Below are 14,155 nucleotides of genomic sequence, written 5' to 3'. Positions count from 1 at the left end.
ACTGAGTCACGTACAATCATCCAGAAATAGCGAGAGGCTTTGGCACCCCCAAAGCATCCAAGTCTGTCAGTGCTGACCTGGCAAATGTAGTTGTCCAGAAGCAAATAGTGCAGCTCTGCATAGACTCCATGGGGAGGTCCCATTACACAAGGAAAGGGCCAGACACAAGACCTTGTCTCTAGCAGCTAAAATGGCACCAGAGAAGGATTCTCCCAAGAAACCCCCCATGGACTAGTGTTTTTTCTAGAAACCTGATTTGGCCACAAACTGGCCATAGGGAGGTCAGTGCCTTTACTATGCGAGAGACCACACCCTTCACTGAACCTTGCTTTAAAAAGCCAGAACATAGACTCTTCACTACAACTCCATTATATTTCCCCATCCCTCCCTCATCCTTTACCCCCAAGTCCCCTTGGAAGTGGATCAGAGTACCACTTCTAGGCTCAAATAAATAAGTCGGACAAGTAGACCAGCCAGGGGGATGGTAGGTCCATCAAATTATATGCCTTTATCACCTTGCCCCCAAGCATTCCTGACAGTGTGAGACAAAGCCAGCCTTAGGGCTCATAATGACCTTGAAATTGCATTCAAGGACAAGGGCAGGGGATAGAGAGTAGCAGAAGAATATCCAATACTGTTGTTTGTAACCATAGAACTCTAGGGTGCCCAAGAGACTCTGGGACAGACCCTGGGCATTTAATGGTGCCGGAGAACAGCGGACAGTTTTGGCCGCGACTGGGTGGCCGGGCCGGGCCGTGGCCCAAGGGTGAGGTTTACTGCAGAGCTGGAAGGCCATTCACACACCTCCCCCTTCCCACACACACACACACTCAGAGCTGACAGGCTACATCAATGGTGGTTCTGAACAGGAGGGCTCACTGTTGGCTGGGGCCTTTGGAGCAGCTGCCCTCCCCACCTCTTCTGTCTTCAAAGTGCATTATCAGTGCAAGAAGTAGGACTGGAGCTTGGGGGGCCACGTGGTAGGAGACACGGCCTAGTCGGGTATTTTGCCCAGATCTCTACCCCCATCCCCGATTCCTCTCATGCTAAGACCAAAATTCTTGCTGAACCTCATAGGGGGCGGATCTATGTGGGTTTAGTTCAGATCTACACAGCGGGACAGTGCTGTCTTGGCTCTGTCCCTCTGCGTCCAGATCCAGAAGGGCCTGTTCAGCAGGAGGAGGGTGCCCTGCCTGACACGGGAGCAAGGCAGGGAGCCCTGGCCGCTCCTCCACAGTGCTACTGCTGCTTGCAAAGCAGGAGTCTAGGTTGCTGGGTGTCTCTGTGCTGGAGCTGTTGGCGGGGGAGGCGCTGCGGGCGTGGCTGGGGGACACGAACCACCAGGGGTCCAGCCGCTGCCGGTTTGCAGAAGGACGGGGCCGGGGGAGAAACTCCAAAGTCTTAGGTCTTTCCAGTGTGGAGTCTTGATGGGTGTTCCACCGTCTTGGGGTAGGGGGGAAGACCAGGTTGGGGTCTGGCAGGCGAGGTACCTCGCCAGGATCTCGGCTGGGGCTTGGAGTTTTCAGCATCCCTGGAAAAGGAGAAGGAAAAAACCCCAACAACTGTGAGGCAAGAGGCAAGGGTCCCATGCACCGGCAATCAACAGTCACAGGGAAGGAGAGCATGGGAAAGAGTATAAGGGATCTTGGGAATGGGAGGGGGCCAACTAGAAAAGAGTTAGACGGTAACCCGAAAGTAATCCCAGCCAATGACATGATTGTCAGCTTTTCTCCCTGTTTGCTCGGTAACTAGAATGCTTAGGGTGACAAACAGGACCCTGGGAGGAAAAGTGTCAGGGTGATATTCAGTTATTCCTTCCACATTGCAGGGATTCACAGCCTACCCTGCCACGATCGAGAAAATCTGGAAAATCTTTTGGCCTTCCCTTCATACTAGAGAAGAAGGCTGATTTTTTCTTTTTCCTTTATAGAAACCTTATTATAAAATTCAGATACATTTATGGCACTAAAAATAAAATATGTAGATATTATACAATGCTATGTTTATATTTTATACGTTACAGAGTTTCTAAATTTTTCCTGTGTCATCTGCTAGCCTCCATGTGTTCATGCAAAACTCCTCCCAAATTCCCATTTAATTTCTTATGCTGACTTCCCATATCCAAACCACAATAGGGAAAGTCTTAATGTGGAAGGGATAATTGTATAAGAGGAGTGTCAGGGTTCAGATACTTAATACATCTGTATGAGCATCAAGTGTTATCAGGTGGGTCTCCAGAAAAAGAAGGCCGAGGGGAAAAATAGAGAACAAAGACTGAACTACTCATGTGGATGCAAAGATATGGCCGTATATGTCCAAGCACAATTAAGTAGATGTCCATGAAGGGCTGCAAGGGTATGTGTGGGGAGGACGTGTATGAATGTATGTGGATCTTCCTTCTAAAGATTAACTGAGTCAATACTATAATGAGATGCACAAGCCTAGTACATGACAGGGAATAGCCCTCATAATCACTACAGGAAATTTTAGTTCCTGAAATTGAGAATATTAATTCTGGCAAGAGCCATACATTCAGCCATGTACATTAGCTATGATGACTTAAAGTCCCCACATGGCTCCTGGGTTTGATTCTTCTTAGGCCCCAGGAAACTCCACTCCATCCCAATACCCAAACTGGAGGATGCTCTTGGGAGATAAGGTAAACTCTATCTTATTGCAACAATGGCAAATCACTGAATTTCCCCAAGACCTCAGCTCCAGCCCTTCTTCCACAATGGAATAGAACTTCACCTTGGAGGAAAGGAAACCGTTCATTCACAGAATATTCGACGGGAAAGAGGAGAAAGGGAGAGAACGAATGGGTGACGGTGGTACTGGGGAGGGTCACAGAGAAGAAGAGGCTCACCTGTACCTGGTGTGGCACTCAGTCCGTTGCTAGATGGGCTGCCATTGGCCAGGGGTGCCACCGGCTTAAGGGCGCCGTCGGAAGGAGTTCGCCTGTGACCAGAAGGTTGCGTGGGAGCGGAGAGGGTGACGTGGGTGGGGGTCAAGGACTGGTTGGGGTCTCGCTTGAAACGTTCAACTTGGACATTGACCAAAGGGTTGTTGGTTCGAGGTGGTAAGGGAGCCGCCTCAACTGGACTGACGGGCATCTCATACACCACAATTTCATCACTGTCCGATCGAAGCAGGGACCGCGTCGAGTTGCATTCAGAGATGGAGGACAAAGAAAGCAGCGTCAGAGAAGCAGAGGGGTCCCCCAGGAAGAGCACAGGCTCCTCCTTCTTGAAGAGCTTGCGGGAAGGGGGGCTGGTACTCCGGCGGGGGCGGCTAGCCCTCTGGAACAGACCCTCTCGCCTCTTCTTCTCTTCTCGGGGGGGCAGCTCAGGTTCTTCTGGGGGCAGCAGCTGGCACTTTCCTGCCTCCAGCAAGTCAAACCCTAGGCCCGTGGCAGCCAGAACAGCCCCACAACCCAGGAGGGCGACCTCACAGCGGCGATGCTGGGCTCCTCCTCGCTTGAGACTGTTGGTAGGTGTTAACTGTGGGGTGCTGGTAGCTGAGTTAACTGGGGTGGGCTCCTCGTGGGTCCCATCGATGGAAGGGCCGTCCACCTCCTCTATCCGTGGGAACGGAATGCAGAGGTAAGACTGGTTGGAGGAATGGATTGCTCGGCTCTCCCCACTCCTCAGGCCTTCAATTTCTTCATCCTCTGTGGGGTGGGGGTGGGGGTGATGGAGGAGAGGCAAAAAACAAGACCAAATTGATTGAGCTGGCAGCTAAATTCCCTCCCTCTCCCCAGGACTACCTGAGTAAAAGTCAGTGATACTGAGAAGAAATAAGGGTGGTTGCCAGAAGAAATTAGATATTGGACCACGAGGGTTTTCTCCTTAATATCTTCCAGAGTAACATGGGGAAATCAATAATCCTGTTAGCACATCATCTTTCCCATCCTCCTAAAAGGAGGATCAGCCAACTTGTTACCTCTTTCCCTAGGGACTTTTACATGAGCTAGAAAAAAAATAGGGCACAGCAGGCCTAGAGATGGAGTTCACCTGATGTCAGATTAATTTGATCTTTTCAAGGTAAAGCCCAGTAAGTATGTTTTACATTCTGTCAGAAACCATCCCCACCCTCCCACAACACCCCTGAGAAGTCATCTCTTGGGTTAGGGAGCAGGTTTTGACTCTACCCTTAGTTTCTTCCTCTTGCCCTTGGGTGGGAGGAGAATGTTGGGAGTTTTCGTCAGAATTTTAGTGTCATTCCTCAGCCCATCAGCAGTATCTGGCAATAGTGTCTAAATTAGGAGCCAAGGACAGACTGGATGTAGATTCACAGATCTGCAAAGAGCAAAGCTAAGAAGCTATATTATGCCTAAGGGAACTTCTTAAGCGACCCATGAAGGGCATTTAGCATCAGGAGCTCTGACTTTCTCTTTTTCATTAAATTATAAACTCCTTGAGGAAAGAAACTTCCTTTTCCTTATTGTATCCCTAACACTTTAGCAGTTCCTGGCACTCAGTAAGTGATTAATAAATATTTATTGAATTGAATTGAATGGAATTTACCTCTCTCTTTGGCACCCTCCCATGAGAGAAGAATGCTCTTGGGATTTGAGTAGTGGATAGAGTGATGGAGCCAGGAAGACCCAAGTTCAAATTCTGCCTTGGATACTTGCTAGCTATGTGAGCCTGGAAATTTAACCTCTCTGATTCTCAATTTCTTCATCAAAAATATTGGTATGATAATAGTACCCACATCCAAGGGTTGTTTAAAGATCAAATAATAATATTTGGAAAGTGATTTCATACTTCAAAATGTATGAAAATGGGATTTATATGGGGAAAATACTTATTATTTATCTTTTATTAATATGGTTTGGATCTAGCTTTTTATGGCTAGAAATTATTTAACCCAAAGGGAAAAAGTATCAGAAGAGCTAGATAGTAGCAGGGAATGCTTAGATCTCCTCAATGCTTGCATTTGGGATTCCTCAAACCTGAACGTTTATGCTTATTTCCCAATCTACCTTAATTGGAATATTTATGCTTACTGATATACATCTCAATGGATCTCTGTTTATGAACAGTCCCCTGGCACATTTGTTTGAACACCATATAATGTAAACATGCTGAGACTGGACAAGGGCCACAATTCTTTTCTGGCTCATTCTCCTTTATCAAATGATCAAATTAGATTTTTTTTCTAAAATGATTTTAGGTTTGGGGGTTGATTCTCATGACTAACATCTATCATTATTAATATTATTATACTAAGCCAAGTAACCCTTGTTACTCACTTAACCCTGTTTGCCTCAGTTTCCACATTTGTAAAATGAGCTGGAGAAAAAAATGGCAAGTCCCTCCAGTATCTCTGAAAATCCCAAAGGTGATTGCAAAGAATAGGACATTACTGAAATGATCAAACAACAAATAATACTAATCTAAACTAATGATCCCATGGATTAGGTCCAGACATAATCCAGGTAGAGCTTTCCTGTAGGAAAACAGGGCAGGGGTCATTCTCGTAGTTATCCTAGTCCATGACTGATACACTGGGACTCCACCAGCTTGAAGGTACTTCCAGAATAATTGCTAGGATTTATACGGTGGCGCTAAGGTTTGCAAAGCTCTGTGTGTGTGTGTGTGTGTGTGTGTGTGTGTGTGTGTGTGTGTGTGTGTAAAATCTCATTGATTCCCCATAATAATCCTGGGAGATGGAGGCTATTGCTACCCTCATTTTTAAAAAAGCAGACAACCATAGGTTAAGTGACTTTTGCAGAATTGAGGTAGGATTCAAATTCAGGTCTTCCTGACTCCATGTCCAGTACTCTGTCCACTGCACCATCCAGCTCTCTATGCTGATGGAAGATTTGAAAAGTTTCTCTCATTTCTCAGGCTTGATATTTCATTCACATTGCAAAACAGGCCTCAAAAAACCTATATAGAATATAGTCACTAGCCAAAGAAGTGCTACTAAACTATATTGTCCTATGATTTAAATATGTATATATGTGCATTCCTTAAATGCACAACATCAAAGCATCTCTTTTTTCCTTCAAGATCCCATTTAAGCAACCCCTGCTGCATGAAGTCTTTGCTGACCCCCTTGCCCCAACTGCAAGTTCTTACCATCATAAGTTTCCTTGCATGCAACAACTTTGTACTTATGTATTGATTCTCTTTATATGTATTCTGTATATACTTATAGTTGTCCTTGTGATCCTCATTAGAACTTAAGATCCATTTGAGGAAGGATCATTTCATTTTTATTTATATTATTTATATTGTAATGATTATATATTTTTTAATTTTGTTTTATTTATTCACTAAAAATTATAATAAATATGTTGTAATATTATGCTAATGGAAGTAAGTTGGGATAAGTAAGAGATAACTTGTGGTTTGGGAATTAATTAAAAAGAAAATAGTGGAAAGAGGAAAAGAAAGAGTTGATAAGGAATGGAAAACGCTTCCCTTTAGTGAATTGTTTCCATATGGTTTGCCTTCTGGCAGTAAGAGGGTCTAGAAAGTGTGACTAGATGCTTCCTGAGGAATTAAGGAGAAGATAATATTTTAAGATTTGATTATTTAAGATTTTTTTCTTTTCTCTTCCTGAAAGTTATATGAAGAAACTGAGTTTTTGAGACATAAAGTACTTTGCTCAGGATCACTGACTTTGTCCTGGTGTGAGACATAATTTGAATCCCGAGTCCATGTCTAGCACTCTTGTGCTGGACATACTGCTTTTCCAGCATCACCAATACGCTGCCCTTACCCATCTCGGCAAGGCTGGTAAATCCTGGAAGGGCAGGGGTTGTCCTCAGGCCTTTCCCCAAATTTGGAGCACTATTGGACCACTGCTTGTATCCATCCACCAGGGATTTCAGGCTGCATAAAGGAAACAAAGGGAAACTATGACAGTGAGTCATTACCCCTTCCCTCCCTCAGCTCCTCCCAGACAACCTTATTTATGTTCAATCTAATCACACAGACTGCTCAGTCCTGTTACTTCTGAGGGCCCTGAAGTCCAGGGTTAGAAGGCCAACAAGAACCTGCTTATTTGCCCAAGTGAAGTGAATCACATGCTAAGGAAAGAAAAGGCAAAATAATTGTTCACCTGCTCCTGTCATGAGCTGTGGAAAGGTCTGAGAGCATACCTTAACATTGAGGCGGGGGACGCAAGTGAACGGCAGGAGCAACAAGAAGACTTGGCCAACCCAGGTGTGCTTGCTTCCCCAGAGCATTTATATCTTGAGCCCATTTTAAGGTGGCTACAACCAATTCACAAAGACACAACTCAACTAATGCATCTCTGCTGAAGTGTACACTATAGGCAAGCCCCATGCAAACATAAGTTCCGGCAGGAACAGCTCAGCAGAGCTTGGAGCACCCACCCCAGTTTACTCCAGCTGGCATCTTACTTTCCAGCCAAGTTCATGGCATGCTTAGGTAGCTTTCAAAGCAATCAGCTTAAAAAAAAATCAGCAAACCCAAACAGGGCACTCTGAACTGCATCATCACCCCAGTGCACTTTGGGACAAACATATGGGTCAAAATGGCATTTTTCTCTTTTTAACCAGTTTTCCCAGAACCCTTCCTCCATGCCATTCCAAAGTCATTAACTTGTGGTTGCAAAACTAATGATATTCCCAGGAAATAGATCGGGTGTCCAATAGAGTTCCTCTCATTCAAGAGAATGGAAAATGGATTTAATTCCAGGCAGTGCACTGGAATACATTTTTTGGGTTTTTTGGGTTTTGGGGTTTTTTTTGTTTGTTTGTTTTGGGTCTTTACAGGAGAAAGATGTAGAACTTGAAAGCATTTGTCTAATACAACTTTTGTTGTGCAGATATTAATAAGACTGTCCCCTAAGGCAAATGGAGGACCATTCCCACCATTCCTACTCTACTCTGGAATTCCAGTCCCATAAGAAGAGGCAGAAGTAGTTTCATGTTCTCCTGGATATACCATAAACTCCTACCCTAAGTAGGGTGTTCATTGAGACTCTACTCAGCTAAAAATTATTCCAGCTATTAAATGAAAAATAGTTCCAGGAGTGAACATGACTGAAAATACTCACTACCCGATAATCTCCCATGGTTCCACAAGGAATACTATTGTGAGCTGCACAAAGCTCTAAGGCAGACAATCCTGTATCATTCCTCAAGGTAAAGGGGTAGCTGGGATCCAGCCAAAAGAGAAAAAAGGTTTCACAAGGTCGAATCCAAATTAGTCTGACAATTTTCCCAAGGTGCACTGTGGCATTATTTTAAACAAATAAACAAACAAATTAAAAAAGAAGCATAGTTCTGAAATGAATGAAGCTTAAATGCCTTAAGAACTACTCCAGAAAAATAAAGAAAAGGATGTGGATGATGGGAATGGATACCAATACAAAGGCACAGAAAGGGTAGAGCACAAACTCACCCCAAGTGAAAATGTGGAGACTCTGAGAGGGCACACAAACCATTAGTTCTCTCTCGCTTCTGAGGAGATCTTCAATAAATAAAGAGAGTCAGCAATAGCCATATAGGGCACACCCAGATCAGTTACCCTCCCCTACCCCATTCTGGATGGTTGTACCATGAAGCCCCTGACTAAGGAAGTTTAAGAACCCACTTTGCTAAGAACTTTACAAATATTATCATATTGGATCCTCACATGAACCATGGGAAGTATATTTTATTATGGTTCCCATTATAGGGTTGAGAAAACTGAGGCAGGAGAGTTTAGTGACTTGCCCAAGGTTATACCGCTGGAGTGTCTGAAGCCACATTTGAACACATGTCTTCCTTACTTCTGGCCCAGCACTTTATCTAATACATTGGAGAGGAGGAAATTCAAGTGCCAACAAGAGAAGAACTATCTCAGTCAGTGAAGAACTACATTGAGGACTTCTGGGGAATCTAACCATGGAGTCCACAGACTCCTGAGAGTCTTATATTTGTAAGATTTTGGTGGGATTGGGGAATGTCTGTGAACTTATCTTTTTAATATTTTAATAACTATATTTTGGCAAAATTGTCTTCCTTTGTAATCCTATTTTATGCATTTAAAAATATGATTCTTCAAAGAGGTCCAGGGTTGTCAAAGGAATCTAGGAGACAGAAAATAAAGAACCGCTGGACTAGAGAGGACTGAAATAGTTACAGGTGAGTCTGGAACCTATTCTCTGCTCAAGGTGGTTCTCAAAGTGACTGGCTAAGTCATTTTGTCTGTTTAGGTCTCATATTTCTCCTCTGTAAGATGAAGCCTCTCTGTAATCTGTGCCTCTTTCTTCCCCTTAATGGGATACAGAAAACTTCAAAGAGATGAGATCTCTTGACATGGGTCAAGAACTCAAATCCAAGGCAGATTATCTGTCTCCTATCAAATAAAAAGTTTTAACCCTGAAGGTATTTTTTAAAGTGAAGATTCTAGAGAACCCTACAGGAAAAGACTTGGGTAAACATCTCCTATTTATGACTATTCTCCTGCTGAGACTTATTATAGGATACTACTGAGTTTGTTCTTCTGAAAAGTAAGTCCAGGCCTTATCAACGTTAAGAAAGCTTTATTATTATCATCACCGATAGCTGGCTCTTACCCTTCATCGCCTGAGACAATTTCCTTCTGCCCAAGTGTGCTTGGTCCCCAGGTCCGTCCTTTCTTCTTCAGTGCCCTCTTCTCTTCTTCTTCACCTTCTTCCTTCTGAACAACTGAACTCCGACCCCAGGTTTTGTTGCTTTCACTAGGTGTCACTAGGAGATCCAAAGAGGGATTATCAAGTGAGATCCAGAAACAAAGCTCCTTTCCTACCTGTGTCCTGCATTCCACACTTGGAGGATTCAGAGGAGGAAGAGGAGATGCTTGGGTAGCATGATGAAAAAAGCCTGGATTTGAAGTTAGAGGGATTTTGGATTCAAAATCATGCCTCTGTTATTTATCATCCTTCTGACACCGAGCAAATCTTTTAACCACTGTGGGTTAACCACTTTGTAAAGGAGTAAGAGGCTATTCAATACAAGATTTATGATTTGTCCTATTCCATACTCTTCGTAGATGGGTGACATATTGAAGTTACATTTGAACTCAGTTTCCTCATAAAGACAGACAAGATAATATCTAAAGTAGTTTTCAGTTCTAAATCTGTGATTCTATGATCTAATTGAATACTTATCCCATTGTTGAACTAGTCAGGAAAATAGATGAACTATGATTACTTGACTATAAAAAGATCCCAGAATCATTCTCAAATCTGTTCTTAATTCTCATAAATATAAATCTGAAACCGTTCTAATGTTTAAGAATAGGTGGGTTAATTCTACAGGTTGGGGAAGGGATGGAGGTTATTGGAGGGGAAAGAAGGTAGGATGGAGCAAAGGTTAATACAAGATAAGCATTAGGAAGAAAAGAAATTAGGTTTTTTAATGGAGATATTTTTGGAATTTCTATATTTTTATTAATCCTTCCCAAAGAAGACTGACCTCCTTTCCTTTCATTCTGTCTCAATTTTTAAAAAAGGAATAGGAATCAAAGGCTTTCTCTCTCTTTTTGACTTATTAACATCCCTCTTATTGTAGGCTTCTGTCATTTTGCACCTTGATAAGCATTGATTTCCACTGATGTCTTATGGGAAGAATGGAAAATCAATCATAGGATCATAAAAGTTATAATAAGAAGGGCTTTCAAACATTAGGTTCTTTAACTTCTTTACTGACAGAAAAAACAACTAATACCCTTAGAGGTTAATGACTAAAGTCTTACAAGCAGCAGCATTTCAATCATTTATCAGTTATGTTTGATTCTTCAGGACCTTATTTTGGGTTTTCTTGGCAAAGATACTGGAGTGATTTCCTTCTTCAACTCATTTTACAGATAAGGAAACTGAAGCAAACAGGGTTAAGTGATTTGCTCAGGATCACTCAGTTAAGTGCTTGAGGTCAGATTTTAACTCAGGTTTTCCTGACCCCTAAGCACAATGATCTATCACAGAGATACCTCAGTAGAATGCAAACCTCCTTGGAAGGCAGGAACTGTATTTCACATACAGTAGGACTTAAAATATTGTTTACTGAATTGAATTGGTTTGCCAGAGACACTAGAGGATATGAGAAAGTACCAAATGAAAAGAAAGGAACAGATGCTGGAGGAGACAAAAAAGTCAAGAGGGGCTGCTCTTGGTATAGCAGGATTTGAAATATAGAAATATTTGTCACATTTTCTCAGCAATTAAATTAAAAATAAACCTAGCTCTCTGATAATACAAATGGGGCAAAGGAATTGACAAATTAGACAAAGAGAGGACTCAGTGATCCCTGGACAAGGATAATGTCAACTTCAATATGTTCCCAGTCTAAGAAGAGTTCATAATGGGAGAAGTCTTAGAACTTGGATCAGATAACCTCTTATACAATTTACAAATAAGCTTTCAAAGATAATTTTTGGTTTCTACTTCTTTTTGACAATTTTTGACCAAAAAGTAAAATATGGAAGAAGTAGTGATGGTGATAATGGAAGAAAGATGGGTGGTATGTGTATGTTGGGGGGCTGTATTCATGGTGGAAGGATTGGTGGATTTTTGGAGGTATAAATAGACAAATGGCTAAACTGGTGAATGGCTACACAGGTCAGAAACAATTCCCCTTCCCTTCCCAATCAAATGAATGCTGGAAAATTCACAGGAGGATCATAGCCCACCCCATGTAAAGTTGGTAAACACCATCTTACACTGGATGGCTCTGAGTCGGGGAATGATGGTGGGACTTGCAGGAGGACTGGAGCCACTACTGATCAAACTCTTTCTTTTGTCCATGGTTGGAGATGCCTGCACAGTGAACTTGTGCTGGAAATCTAATTAGAAATAACACATACAAAAAAATTCATTTATCAAAAAAAATTATTCTATAATCAAATAATCCAAACAAGAGAACTGAAATTTCCCAGCAGGCTCAAGGGGCAGGCATTGGTTTTCTGAAAGGCTCAGTTTCTGTCTTTATTTAAAAAGTATCTTTTTCAGCTTTGTTATCTCCTTTCCCTAGCATCTAGAGTCTAGAGACATGATAGAAGAAAATTCATTTTTGGATTGGATTTCATTAGGGATACCCTTGTGTTTAATTTAAGAAAGCATTTTGGTATCAGCAACAGTTAACTACACATGTGCAATATGAAATTAAGCACTTTGCAATGTAAAAAAAATTATTTCTGATTTTTTCTAGAAGGAAAAAGAATCAGCCTAAAAGCTTCCTTTCCTCACAATTTAATAGCTCAGCCCTGAACCTCTAATTAGGAGAAGTATAAGGAATGAACCAACTGTGCTTCTGTAGATTATAAGGCTTGTAAAAATGTGCACTGTTTCCTTTAGTATAATCCTAGCAGAGCAGAGAATAAATAACATGGGAGATAGGAGCAGAGAGCATGAAGACAGGAACTGTCAGTTATATTGACCTGGGATGAATGGTCCAACTTTCAATGTTTTCTAAGAACAACGTGTTTACAGAGGCAAGATAATTCAAGAAATATCTATTAAATGTGTATCTGGTGCATATATCTATGCTGATAACTCAAAGGCTTGATTCCTGGAGTGCATTTTCTCTCTAGGACTATATATTCCAGGAATATACTTGGCAAGGCACTGTGGTTTTTGCCAGGATAGAAAAACATGAAGCATCCTCAAGGACATCTCCTCTTACTTGTCCTCATTTGTGCATGCTAAAGGGTGACTTCCAGGTTCAGGATAACCTGTGGCTCTGCATTCTTAAAACTCATGAAGTCCTACCAGTGTGCTTATTTGTAACTAGTCAGCCAAGACACAATTAGCCATTAAGACTATAAGAACAGACTGGCATTGTAAGAATAGTAACTACAAAAAAAATAATCCCATAAACCTTGAGTGTACTTTTCTACAACTACACTTAGAGTCAATAGGAAGTTCTCTTCAACAATTGTCCCATAGTCAGTGTGGGAAGAGGGGGCACAAATGTAGAGTAACACACTAATAAAAAGGCATGCACTCAGGGAACATGTGGCCAAAGCAACTAACTCCTACCTTTGTATTATAAGACTCCAACTTCCTTTCCCTTTTCATGATGTCCTCCTGTTGATACCCTGAGCAGGTTATTTACCTGGGCTCCTTAAACCTGATTTCTCTCTATAATTCAACTCCTGATGGTCAAAACTGGATCTCTTCTCAATAAAGGTCACATTCCTCAGAGCTATTTCTTGCTACCATTTATCAGACCTGATTCCTACTACCTGTGATGTCTCCAGCTAAACTTCAAAGTATCATGGCCAATGTGGGGAGGGGGAAGGTAACCTGTCCACTACCATCACTCTCTCAGAGAAGGAACAGTTTTTCTTCTCAAGGGCTGACTTCTTTCAGAGCTGATTCTTTTCTCTCTTGCCAAAGATCTCACTCCTTGGAGTTCCTGCCTTGGCTGAATCCTTAAGACATGTCTTGCTTTTAAAAGGGTCATCAGGAACATGGTTAGCCAATTTTTTGGTTTGGGAGAATTGTTTTATTGTTATTGGAAAATTACTTCCCATGCAAAGTGGTAACAGAATGTTGACACGACTTTGCACTTTGCTTACATCATTCATACCTCATTGTCTCTGTTACATGCTCCTTCTGCAATTTTATTATCTAGTTTGGGAAAAACAAAAAGGGAGCTACTGAAAATTTCTAAGGAGAAAAGTGTCACAAGAGTCACCAAGATAATGAAATATTGACAGTAAAAGAAAAATCAGGAAAGCTAGGTAACTCAATAGATAGAACACTGTCCAGGAGACAGGAGGACCTGAATTAAAATGGGGATTTGGGCAAGTCACTCACTTATCCCTGTTTACCTCAGTTTCTTCATCTGCAAAATGTAAAGGAGGAAATAGCAAACCATTCCAGTATCTTTGCCAAAAAAACAAAAAAAAAAAAAAAAAAAACAATAACCAAAAAATGGGGTCATAAAGAGCTGGACATGACTGAAACAAAGAACAGCAAAATATGTGCATATGTACTCTTTGTATTATGTACCAGTATGTATAATTGTAACTACCAGTGTTTATATAGAGAAGTACATGTATGTCCACATAGCCTATATAATATATGTGTGTAATTGTATGGTGTTAAAATAAAACAATGGTCTCCAATCAACAGCAAAAAAAAAAAAAAAAAAAAAAAGAGCACATATCCTCCAATAAATGTATGAATCAAATACAAATAT

The 14,155-nt window shown here is 41.7% G+C and overlaps 1 protein-coding gene across 6 annotated transcripts in view; it reads right to left on the bottom strand.

Annotated features, from left to right (window-relative positions):
- Positions 1-635: 635 nt before the first annotated feature.
- The window catches only part of MAP3K9 (mitogen-activated protein kinase kinase kinase 9), a 105,052-nt gene continuing 91,532 nt past the window's right edge, over positions 636-14,155 (bottom strand). The window contains exons 7-13 of one of the 6 annotated variants that reach the window (XM_074290135.1): positions 11,670-11,792; positions 9,547-9,700; positions 8,388-8,456; positions 7,118-7,231; positions 6,736-6,848; positions 2,873-3,670; positions 636-1,531 (exon numbers count right to left, since the gene is read on the bottom strand). In XM_074290135.1, the coding sequence (XP_074146236.1) occupies positions 1,047-1,531; positions 2,873-3,670; positions 6,736-6,848; positions 7,118-7,231; positions 8,388-8,456; positions 9,547-9,700; positions 11,670-11,792 (1,856 nt within the window). In that variant the 3' untranslated portion in view covers positions 636-1,046. Of the gene's footprint in view, positions 1,532-2,866; positions 3,671-6,735; positions 6,849-7,117; positions 7,232-8,387; positions 8,457-9,546; positions 9,701-11,669; positions 11,793-14,155 lie in introns of all 6 variants that reach the window. The other 5 variants (XM_074290134.1, XM_074290138.1, XM_074290137.1 and 2 more) reach the window with 5 other exon arrangements.

This window comes from Sminthopsis crassicaudata, chromosome 2, assembly GCF_048593235.1.
Source record: "Sminthopsis crassicaudata isolate SCR6 chromosome 2, ASM4859323v1, whole genome shotgun sequence".
Lineage (NCBI taxonomy): Eukaryota > Metazoa > Chordata > Mammalia > Dasyuromorphia > Dasyuridae > Sminthopsis > Sminthopsis crassicaudata.
This window is presented reverse-complemented; position numbering and strand designations above follow the sequence as displayed.